This window comes from Ptychodera flava, chromosome 11, assembly GCF_041260155.1.
Source record: "Ptychodera flava strain L36383 chromosome 11, AS_Pfla_20210202, whole genome shotgun sequence".
NCBI lineage: Eukaryota > Metazoa > Hemichordata > Enteropneusta > Ptychoderidae > Ptychodera > Ptychodera flava.
The window spans coordinates 13,844,253-13,855,593 of record NC_091938.1 but is presented as its reverse complement, the minus strand read 5'-3'; the positions used below and the strand labels follow the sequence as shown (position 1 = coordinate 13,855,593).

Here is an 11,341-nt window from a genome sequence, read left to right as displayed (position 1 = left end):
AATCAATATTGAAGCACAGAGAATCGATGGCCCAGTGCCAGAGGGGCGTATCGCCTGTGTTACAGTATAGGAGATACGCCCCTTTTGCACTGGGCTATCGAATTTTGTAACTTTCCCTCGTTCTTTCACTTTGTATATAGTATTGGCAAATCATCTCGTTTTTTACTTATCTGGTACATTATTTGTGCTATATAAAGATTTATTTTGCATTTTGTTCGAAACAGAACAGTATTGTGTATTAATTACGTCTTCAGCAGTTGATAGTGAGTAGATAAGCATTGTGTGTACTTCTTAATTTGACCGCTTTTTCGTATTGTGTAGCCTTCATTGGTACAATACAGGTTTACCTTTCTCTTCAGTTGCTTTTCATTAATTAAAGAAAATCAACTGGTCGTAATAATTTACCCAACCGCACAAGTCTAATTCGGGTCAGCTTGCAATGTTTTTAACTGTTGCAAAACTCAGAATGACACTTCAATCAACTAAATATTTGATCCTTGCGTATACGTGTCTTTTTGCTGTGTTTGCAGTATGTTATTAATTTGTATTTCTCAACAACTATGGTCTGTATGCTTCATGAAAGGAAAACTTTGCATGAAAAAATTCAAATCCCTTGTAACAGTCAACCAATGAACTTTATTGATGTAGGGAGTAATATAGCAATACACCAGCATCTGTAATTCATTAAAATAGCCATTAACTAATATTAAGCATATATTTCAGACTGTTACAATAAATATAAATTTTAAGTATGTTTTGCTTTCTTTGTTGTTAACAGGTGGTGTTACATGTAAAGACTTTTTGCACCATCGTTTTCTCGCATGTTTCATTATTGTGTGCCACAATAAAATCTTGTGTTAATTTGACACTGTAAATAAGCTATGTATCATTGTTAATCATAGCCTTGCTCTCTATTGTGGTGAGGGGCCATGGAAAGAGGGTGAGTGAACCTGACATTGACCAAATGGTTCACAACTCTACTTAGGGTGCCATCATTATCTATATCACTGGCATGTTTATTGACTGTGACTCTGATATCAGACGGGCAAAAAGATGAATACCAGAAAGGTCTTCTAATAATAAAACATTGATAAATATCTGAACTGAAAATACGGAACAAAGCAAAAGTATTTTAATACAAACTACACAGTCAAAACAAAAAATGTTCAGGAATAAGGACTAAAATACATGAGTTTGGTAAACACCTAAGTCAATGACATTGAACAGAATGGCGAGTTATTCGGAACTAAAAGAACACAAAGTGTACCTGTGATAGACAAAATGTGATACTTTTTCTGAAATTTGACATTTCGCTTGAAACAAGAGACATGTAGAAAAAAAGACTATTTTATTTTGTATTATCCGTCTCCATTCTAAAAGTGCATGGGTTGAAAGACTGACCCATGCCTGCTTGGCACCCTAAAAGGTGAACCCAACCAATATTTAAATCTTGGGTTAATAAAATCCTTATAATTGAATGAATATTCGCAAAAAAAAAACTTATTTTGAGCGAAATACGCTCTGTACTGTAACCTGCAGCGCCCCTTTATATCTAAATCCTGACAGTGAATGTTTATGACATTCTTAAGGTACCATAAAACCGTTAAATGGTCAAACTTTATCATTGTACATTTGTATAGTACGTCTGTCACACAGTGTGACAGAAAACTTCTAAATTTAGCTTTTCAATCTTTGATCTTATCCTTTTTATCTGATACTCATATTGAACTTTCTTCAGAGGGCTTTCAGTATTCCCTTTTGACGTACATTCCGGATATAAAACCCGTGAACTTGAACATTGTCAGCACATGTGTTACCACAAAAAAAATATTTGAAAGGCACAAGTCAGTAGAATTCAGACAACTGTGACCCTGCCATAGTACGCCAAATGTATATATTAGATAAACTATTTTGCTTACTTTTATTCAACCAGTACATTATGCACCACTGCTTCAAATATTACACCACCACCAAAAACAATGAAACAGAAGCAGTTTATTAGAACCATCAAAGCAAAAGAAACTATTCTACTGACATTGTCTGCATAGAAATGCAAGCCTAAGCACAAGTGTGACCCTGCCCTATAAAATCTAGTTGAGAAGCAAAGGTTAAACTTTGAATGAAAAATGTTTTCCCAAGTATAGCTTGTTTTTTTCTGTCTGTATAATCTTTTATCACATCGCGAGGGTATCCACAAATGCAAACTAGCCATATTTACAAAGTGGGTTTTTAGCTGTTTGTACTAATATGAATAGTTAACACAAGCATTGCTCTTGTATATTTTGACAAGAGCAGTAACCTAGAGGGCCTGTATCACATGACTTTCCAGTTGACAAGAGTTGATCAGTTCACTAGAAAGCAATATGGCAGCAGCAGCATCAAGTGTTGGGAAAGTTCTTGACCAGATCGGAGAGGATTTCCTTTCGTGCGTCATTTGTTTTGAAAGATACACCAATCCCAAAGTTCTGCCCTGCTTGCATACATATTGTGAGCAGTGCCTACTCACTTTGGTGGAGAAACAAGGTGTTTTAAATTGCCCAACATGTAAAACTTCATGTCCACTCCCTCATGGCGGAGTGCAAGCGCTGAAAAGCAATTTTTTCATTGCTGGTCTCATCGAAGATTTTCAGGCTCGAGCCAAAGGAGATGAGAAACCTGCTGCAAAGTGTGATAGCTGTCAAGAATCAGATGCGGTTATGAGGTGTGTAGAATGTGCTCAACATTTGTGTCAGCCTTGCGTAAAAATCCACAAAAATATTGCAGTAACGAGATCACATCAAGTACTACCAATTGGTGAGTTTGCTGAATCAAAGTCCACCTACACACCAAACATGACGAACAAAGCGGTATACTGTGACGTGCATCCAGACAAGGAGGTCAGATTCTACTGTGACACTTGCCAGGTACCAGTCTGTTCTGACTGCACCATCGTCAATCATCGCATACCACAACATGTACACAGAGATTTGAACACTGCAGCAGACGAGTACCTTGGCTACTTGGAGCGAATGCTTAGCCAGCTGGAACTGAAAGAACATAAAGCCCAGAAAAGTAAAGCAGCCTCCATGGAAGCTCGTACTGTACTACAGAAAAAAGACGAAGAAGCTGGAAAACAGTTGAGCTTGAGGCTTCAGAAAGCCATGCAACAGTTAACATATGATGAAAAGAGACTCACAGCTGAGTTAAAGAAACTGTATGACTTACAAATGAAAGCAATAAATATCAGTGAGATAGAAAAGGAGCTTGAGTCTATAAGCGTTACTTCAAATTACTTGAAAAACCTTATGTCTCATGAAAATGCTGCTCAAGTGTTATCTACAAAGCCAGTCATTGATCGACATATAACAAAATTACTTTCGTCAAAATCAGCGCCCCCTTTTCAGCCAAACATTGTGAGTTTCAGGCCCTGTGAGGAAGATGTGCAGGGAAAAGTGGGGCAGCTGATATCTAAAGTGTCTTACTCAAACTCCACAGTGGAGAATATTCCAAAGCAGCTTCTGAAGGGCGAGGTTTTTGACCTGCTGATAACGACAAGAGATTCAAGAGGGAAACAAGCCACTACAAGTGGAAAAATTAACGTTACTGTAATAAAACCAGACGGATCAATTGAAGACATGAAAGTCCATGACAACAAGGATGGTACATACAGAATTACAAGCCGCACAGAAATGCATGGTAACTACACCATAATTGCAACAGTTGATGATGAGCCAATTATGGGTACACCAGTAGAAATTCCAGTCATTAAAGGGTTTGTAAAGGTATTTGGGGGTAGAGGTTCTCAAAAAGGGAAGTTCTTAAATCCGCTAGGCGTTAGTATTAACAAAGATGGAGACATGGTGACGGCCGACCATGGTAACAACAGACTGCAGGTACTGGATACAGACGGTAACTGTAAGAAAGTCATAGAATATACACACTTCAAGAATAGTTTCAAGCCAACAGATGTGGCTGTTTCAGATGTAAACCACTTATACTACAGTTTAGACGATGGCAATAATCAGGTAGTTGTCAGTGATATGGATGGAAATTTGATTGATATTTTTGGTCAGGGAAAGTTGACCACTCCTAAGTATATTGCGATACATCCTCTTACTATGGATGTCTATGTAGCTGATCCCGTCAGGTTGTCTGAGAAGATCAAAATCTTTGCAAATGATGGGTCTTACATAAAGTCATTTCAAATGAAGGGCATGCTCAGTATATTGTCTAGTATTGCTATTAGGAGTTCTGGAATAGTTCTTGCTGTAGATTGTAATACTCTCTTTGGTGGCTACATTCAGATGTTTGAGGAGGGTGGGAAGTATTTGAGCAGGTTTGGAACAACATCAGCAACAGGTGACAGGAGAATGGATGACCGGGGTATAACTGTATACAATGAATATGTCTATGTGTGTGATAATGATAGTATTATAAAATATGACCTACATGGTAATCTTTTGGCAACCATTGGAATCAGAGAGGGCCTTAAATATCCTGCGAGTTTGGCAGTTATCGGTGGAGAACCGTTGAAAATAGTTGTTGTAGACATGGAGAATTGCTGCTTGAAAATCTTATAGAGTGACAACACTTAGCCACCGAGCAGGGTTCCTCATGAGTAGAACAAAGTATAGGGCATTCTTGATCACTGAATAAAATTTGCTCATTTTTCAATGATGGAGAAACCTAGCTGACGTTATGTTTTCTGTTTATAGTAAAAGTTAAGTTTCATGCAAGTAGTGCTCTATTGAAAATTGTGCCTGTAATTGATAAATATTGTGGTAACAACGAAGCAGAAACACCAAGGCAACTTTAATTCCCATTGACTTTTTCCTTAAAATTCTACATATATTCCCTTTGTTTCTTAATGTCCTTTTTGTGAAAAATAAGAATAATGTTTTATTTTAGGAATGCTATGATTCTTTAACGTTTGATCTGTCTGTCCAGAGACATTTATCATTTGATGTTTATAACTGTTGTGACTATTTTGCTTGTAACTGCAGCTGTCTACCATTTATCAATCTTTACACAACAACCATTACAATTTTGATTGAATTTTATGAAACTGAACTTAGAAAAAGTCAACTAGATTTCTGTTCAGCTATATGACAAAAAGATATGGAAACTCAATGCGAAATATGGGCTTGATTAGGTCACTCCATTTGAAACGCACGATTGATTCTTAATTTAACACCACAAGCTAGCGCTCCAGTTTATCAAGTTGGATTTTTATCATGTTGTGCCGTGCACGTGCTTTAAAATAATTTTCTTGTGCAGTTGTGCATTTTGTACATGTTATGATATAATTAAAGCCTAAAGGGAATGTAACTTTGGATAATTTGCAGTGACTTTTGTACTATGTATCTTCCTAATTTTATTTTCTTGTCATTAAATATAAGAGTGCAATACGAAGTATTCAGCCTGTCAACTCAATATATTGTGTCTACAACGTACAGTGTATTGTTGACAAGAGTATTTCTGTTTTGGTTCAATCTGATTGGCTGTTCCTAGGTGTCTATCATTTACGTCAGAGCGAATCCCAATAGACCAAGCCCAAAGCTCAAATAGAAATTATGATTTTGGATCGAAGTAAATAATTCGCGACATTATTCGACCAACCATTTTTGCACCCTGAAATCAGAGAATGAAACTCGAAATATGGGTAAATTTCATGATTTCATCGGGTCACTTGACCATTTATATTAAAATTAGACCAAATTTCGATCTTGAATTAGCTCTGTTAGCATTCTATTACTGAATTAAGAATTACATGTTCAGCACCATATCTTTATCGGGCAACCTTCTTTTTAACAAATAAATGCAAATAGAAATTACGAATGGGGTAAAATGCTAAATTGTAGTTGGTTTTCCCGAAAAAGAATAGCGACTTTACAGATGAAACCCCTCTAGAGTTGTGCAATGATAACAGCAAATCGAATTAGAAATTAGAAATTTGCACCACGTGATTCCAACTTAGGGAACTTTCATTTTTGACGGGGGGGGGAGAGGTCGGTAGATAGCAGGGGATTTAGTTTTTCAACACTGTTCGGGGGTCAGACATTAAAAAGACAGTTTGGGGAGTTGCATTTTACAAAAGCTGTTTGTTTAACTATGGTAATACCAACAAAATTGAATGATACGTAATACACAACCATGAATCGATGTACATTCGATATGAGTATAACCTTAATAGTTTACAATCTCTGTATTGATACAACTGTCATGGATGTCCATTCGATAATAACTGCAGTGGGTGTCTACATCAATACAACTGTAGCAGTTTACGAACATTCGATGAATAGAACAACAGTTTTAAAACGAACGAGAACAGTAAACTGGTATATACATCTGTAGTTGTGACACTTTTTGTCTACAATTCAATCGTTTGATTCTGACGAGTTACGTTGAGTGTCAAGTTCACGGATGTCAACTCCCTTTACGGGGGTAGTGAACTTGATACTAAAGTTGGCCCCCTCAGAATCAAATGATCACTTTTACGCGGATTATACACGTTTCTAGTTATGACAGTTTGCCTAAAATTAATCATTGGCTTCTGAGGGGTCACTTTTAGTGTCAAGTTTACTACTCCCTGTAGGTGGTAGGGGTTTTGACATCCACGAACTTGACATTCAAAGTAACTCGTCAGAATCAAACGATTAATCGTAGGCTAAAGTGTCATATCCAGAAGTGAATATACCGTTTTACTGTTCGTGTTAGTTTCAAAACTGTAGTTCTATTTACAGAAAGTTCGTAAACTGCCACAGTTTTACAGACAACTGCTGCAGTTACATCCATGTACTCATTTCCTATCTTAAGTTTTTAAACTACATGGTTCGTTTTACATTTCGTTCAATTTTGTTGTTATTGCCATAGTTCCACAAAAGGCTTATGTACAATAACCCTCCCAACAGTGTAATGTCTGACTTCAGCCGTGTCGTAAAACTAAACCCCCTGATTTCCGCCGACACCTCTGTAAAATATGGAGGCTCCCTAAGTTGGTCACGTGGTGCCAATTTCTAATTTCTAATTTCGATTTGCAGTTAACATTGCACAACTAGCGGTTCACGTCGCTATTCCTACTCGGGAAAACCAACTACAATTTAGTATTTCACCCAATTCGTAATTCTATTTGCATTATTGATTACAAATAAGTTTGACCGCAAAAGATACCGCTCTGAATCCATAACACTTTGCGGCCAGTCCATTTTCTAATTTAGGTATTCAATTAAAAAAAATAGAATGAAGGGTAATTATCAAATTTCAAATATTTTAGGCGAGTAGATGAAGCGCATTTGGCCCTTTTCTAAATATAATAGATTTTGCCTAAAGTTAAAGTGTGAGGAATAGGTAAAAAGCCTTGTGAGAATCCGTGACATTATTCGGCCAACCATTTTTTCACCCTGAAATCAGAGAATGAAAGTCGAAATATGGGCAAATTTAATGATTTCGTCTGTTCACTTGACCATTTACATTAAAATTAGACGAAATTTCGATCTTGAATTTGCTCTCTTAAAAAAAGTGTCACAACTAAAGATGTATATACCAGTTTACTGTTCTCGTTCATTTTAAAACTGTTGTTCTATTCAATGCCAGTGCATCGAGATCGAGAGATTATAAATCTCTTCTGTATGTTCCTTCCTTTACAATTTCTTTGGAGGAAAGTCGACTTAGGAAAGTGATTGAAAGTTGGAGTGGTATTAAATAATTGTGTTTGAATCAGAATAAAATTGATCGTTTATGAAAAAAGTTTCAAATGGGACTGTTCAATCAGACAATGTCCTTTGAGGTTACAAAAATCTTTTTTGCACAGTCGGTCCCGTGCCTCAGTTTCATCACTTTGTTCAACATTTTTTGTATGGGTACACCGTTTTTACTTTGAGTGCATTATGTCTAAAATTGGTTATTATGCTATCACTGCATGCACTGTAGCTGTCTGTGTCTGTGCTTACACTTTGCCATCCATGGGGTTGCCGCCAGATCAAATATCAAGTTATGGAGGCGAATTACTAGTACACAAATGCTTTGGCAATTACCGATCATGAACTCGCTGGGTAATTAGCAAGTTTACTGTCCGGATAACTCGTAAGGAAGGAAGAATGCGCCTTGCTGACAAATATTTGGATTCTCAAATCATTCTAATTATTTTGTGATCTACCGCTTGTTGGGGTTCATTTTGAAACTCTTTTGGTAGGAAAACCTTTCACGGTCTTAGCTTTTTGAATCAAAATGATATATTACTCAGTAGCGTTAACACGGTAAATCTTGGGTAATTGTTTCTCTTGTACCAATATTGCACGCTGACCCCGATTTTCATTGTTGATTTTGAAAGTGAATGGTTGAACGGTTTCTCGAGGAAAACTTGAAAAAAGTTAAATCATTCACTTTTGAGATGCATACTACCTTACTCTGTAGGTTACAGAGTTTTGCACTCAATTGTGTTTAAGAGTTTTATCAATATTTGGGCACCCCTATTTTTCTCATTACTTCAAAATACGTGTGCATTTCCTATGAAAATATTGTGCACATTTTTCACAGAACCTAATGGCAATGTCGTCTTTGGTTCGTCCATTCATTTTCAACTTTCCCGTTGGATTCTTTAGAAACATTTTTAGGGCTAATGGTAATCTGCGAAATGGTGAAATGGCGAAATGGCAAAAGAGTCACGATTTTTTCCAATAGCAAAATGAAGAAATAAAGAAACTACACACAGAGAAATTACCTGCCACCTAGAGTATGCTTTATAATCGTCTCCTACTCTTACTAGTACAACATTACCTGTAAAACGCCATGTTGAACATCGCTGAAATTGGCCTCGGAATCAGATTCAGTTTCGAGTAACTGAACAAACAGCTGGCATGTGTTTTTCCAAACTGACCAAAGTCATTTTCTGTCACATGAAAAATATTTCGACCACAACAAGTTTATTACTGGCATGTGTTTTGCAGTATAAAGATAATGGCTGTATTTTAGCACTATTGTAGCATTCATTAAAGCGTTGATGTTACCCTGTGTCAGTCAAAAAAAGGGAGAAAAGGCACTGATTAGCGATGATACCATTGTCGGTTTATTTTTTTTTGTTTGGCCGCCGCTTTATCGCATACTCCTGCCAAACTATGTGTACGCGTGCATGCTTACGCAAAACATTTTTATCTCGTACAAGAGATCTAAGGGACGAACCTTTAGATATTGGAGGGGTGGTCAGAAACTGAAAAGAAAAGAAAGTGGGGGGGGAAATTTTCACACTACATTGCAAAATAAACAAAATATTTAGAACACAATAGAGTAAAATAAATCTGCAAGACTAAGAAAAATAATTTGCACAGCTATTCTCATTTGGAAAAAGAATTAAAATTTGAAAATTTCAGTTGTACACTTTTTTTTACAATCCGATCGTGATCATCCCCTCCCAAGATCTAATGGTCTGTCCCTCAGCCTTCGACTTCGCCGAATTTATCGTACTTTCGGTGCTAAATTTCGATGTTGAGAATCAAAATGTGTGGAGATTCACTGAATTTGACTTTATTCAGATGAAACTCAGCAGATTTTCTTATAAATTTCCAAGCTGCACAGCATACACATGGGTTTGGCCACCGTGCAGATTGCAGTGTGCGCCCGGGTATTTCGGCTTAACATCGATTATATAACATACTCTAGGTGGCAGGTAATTTCTCCACGTGTAGTATCACATATTTAGTTCAATAATTTCTGGAACATTAGTAAATACAAATATAAGAAGTAAGACGAATATTGCAAGGTGATCCAACAAGTCTTTGCCTAATTATACATTATCTAAAAGAATTATCGTCTTCATAAAAGTTCAAATAAATATTGGATAGAGTCTGTGGTTCGAAAAGAAAAGCTCACTGACGCTTGACTGCCAATGCTTCTAGGGAGCGTTCAGTTATTACGGCCGGGGATGGGCCGGCAAAATCCAGGAGGGTCACCTTAAATTTGAAAACTGCAAGGGGGGGGGGTTCCTGTATTTTGCTAACAGCTCAGAAGGGGGTCACTTAATTTTCATAAGTATCCGTCCTGTCAAAAAGCAGTTTCACTGTTCAGAAATATTCTGAGAGATGAAAATGATTCGCTGCATGATTTCATTCTCTGAAGTCATTTAACTGTAAATCTGAACAAAAGTATAATATCTGTCACATGAACATCTTGACTTGGCAACTCTGAGGCTTGTCTTATTGTAAATCAAACTCACTTAGGGCAATGAACAATTCCTATTACTTGCATATTATAGATATAGCAAATTTTGTCAGGAAAATTATTTAACAGTTACCTGTAAACTACTAGTCCATGAAAAGAGAAATTATACTTTTAGGTGAAATTCCATTATCATAGTTGTGGTCAACATCTGAACTTTCAAATACCCTATTTGAATCAAGTACATTTGTATCAATTATCAAACACCTATAAAAGCAAATTAATTAAGTCTAGCATTGTAAAAAAATTATTCATAGTTTTCTCATAGACTCCAATGTATAGTGAATCAACATTTTGGTGAAATTCCAAAATCCAATTTTTTGCACACATATCAACCTTTAACCATCCTAGTCTAACTAAGTACTTTAAAATGAATTATCAAACGTCCATAAATACAGATTTTGATAGTTTTGAATTGGAAAAAAATTATTCATAGTTTCCTCATAGACTACCAATTGTATGGTGATTCAACATTTCGGTGAAATTCTAAAATCCAATTTCTTGCACACATATCCATTTGTAACTACCCTAGTCTAATCAAGTACATTAATATTAATAATAGAGAGTACATAAATACACAGATTTACCTATTTTTGTATTTGAAAAAAATTATTCATAGTTTCCTCATAGACTCCCATGTATAGTGGATGGACATTTTCAGTGAAATTCCAAAATCAGATTTCTTGTACACATAATATGCACCTTTAACCATCATATTCTAATCAAGTACAATTATGTTAATTATTCTACGTCTGTATATGCACAAGTATAGCAAGTTTTTCATTGGAAAAAATTATTCACAATTTTATCATAGACTCCCATGTATAGTGGATGAACATTTTTGGTGAAATTCTAAAGTTAAATTTTTTGTCCACATACCAGTTGTAACAACCCTATTCCAATTAAGTACTTTTATGTCAATTATCAGATATCTGTAAATGTATAGATATAGTTTTGTATTGAAAAAGTATTACATAGTTTTCTCATAGACTGCCATGTATAGTGAATCAACATTATCAACAGCTGATTATCAATTACATCCAAATATCATTATGTACATGCTTGCTTGCTTGCACAAAAATATTGCGATCCACCTGTCATTTCTGTCCAATCCCTTTGAGGGTAATTTCAGAATTATAGCAAGTCAGAAGGG

The 11,341-nt window shown here is 36.0% G+C and overlaps 1 protein-coding gene across 1 annotated transcript; it reads left to right on the top strand.

Annotated features, from left to right (window-relative positions):
- Positions 1-2,363: 2,363 nt before the first annotated feature.
- LOC139144365 (tripartite motif-containing protein 2-like) lies at positions 2,364-4,559 on the top strand. Its single transcript, XM_070715067.1, has one exon. It carries the CDS (start codon positions 2,364-2,366, stop codon positions 4,557-4,559), a length of 2,196 nt encoding a protein of 731 aa, XP_070571168.1.
- The last annotated feature ends 6,782 nt before the right edge of the window (positions 4,560-11,341 follow it).

Coding starts and splice junctions, on each gene's coding strand:
- LOC139144365 (XM_070715067.1), top strand. CDS start 2,364: ATGGCAGCAGCAGCATCAAGTGTTGGGAAAGTTCTTGACCAGATCGGA.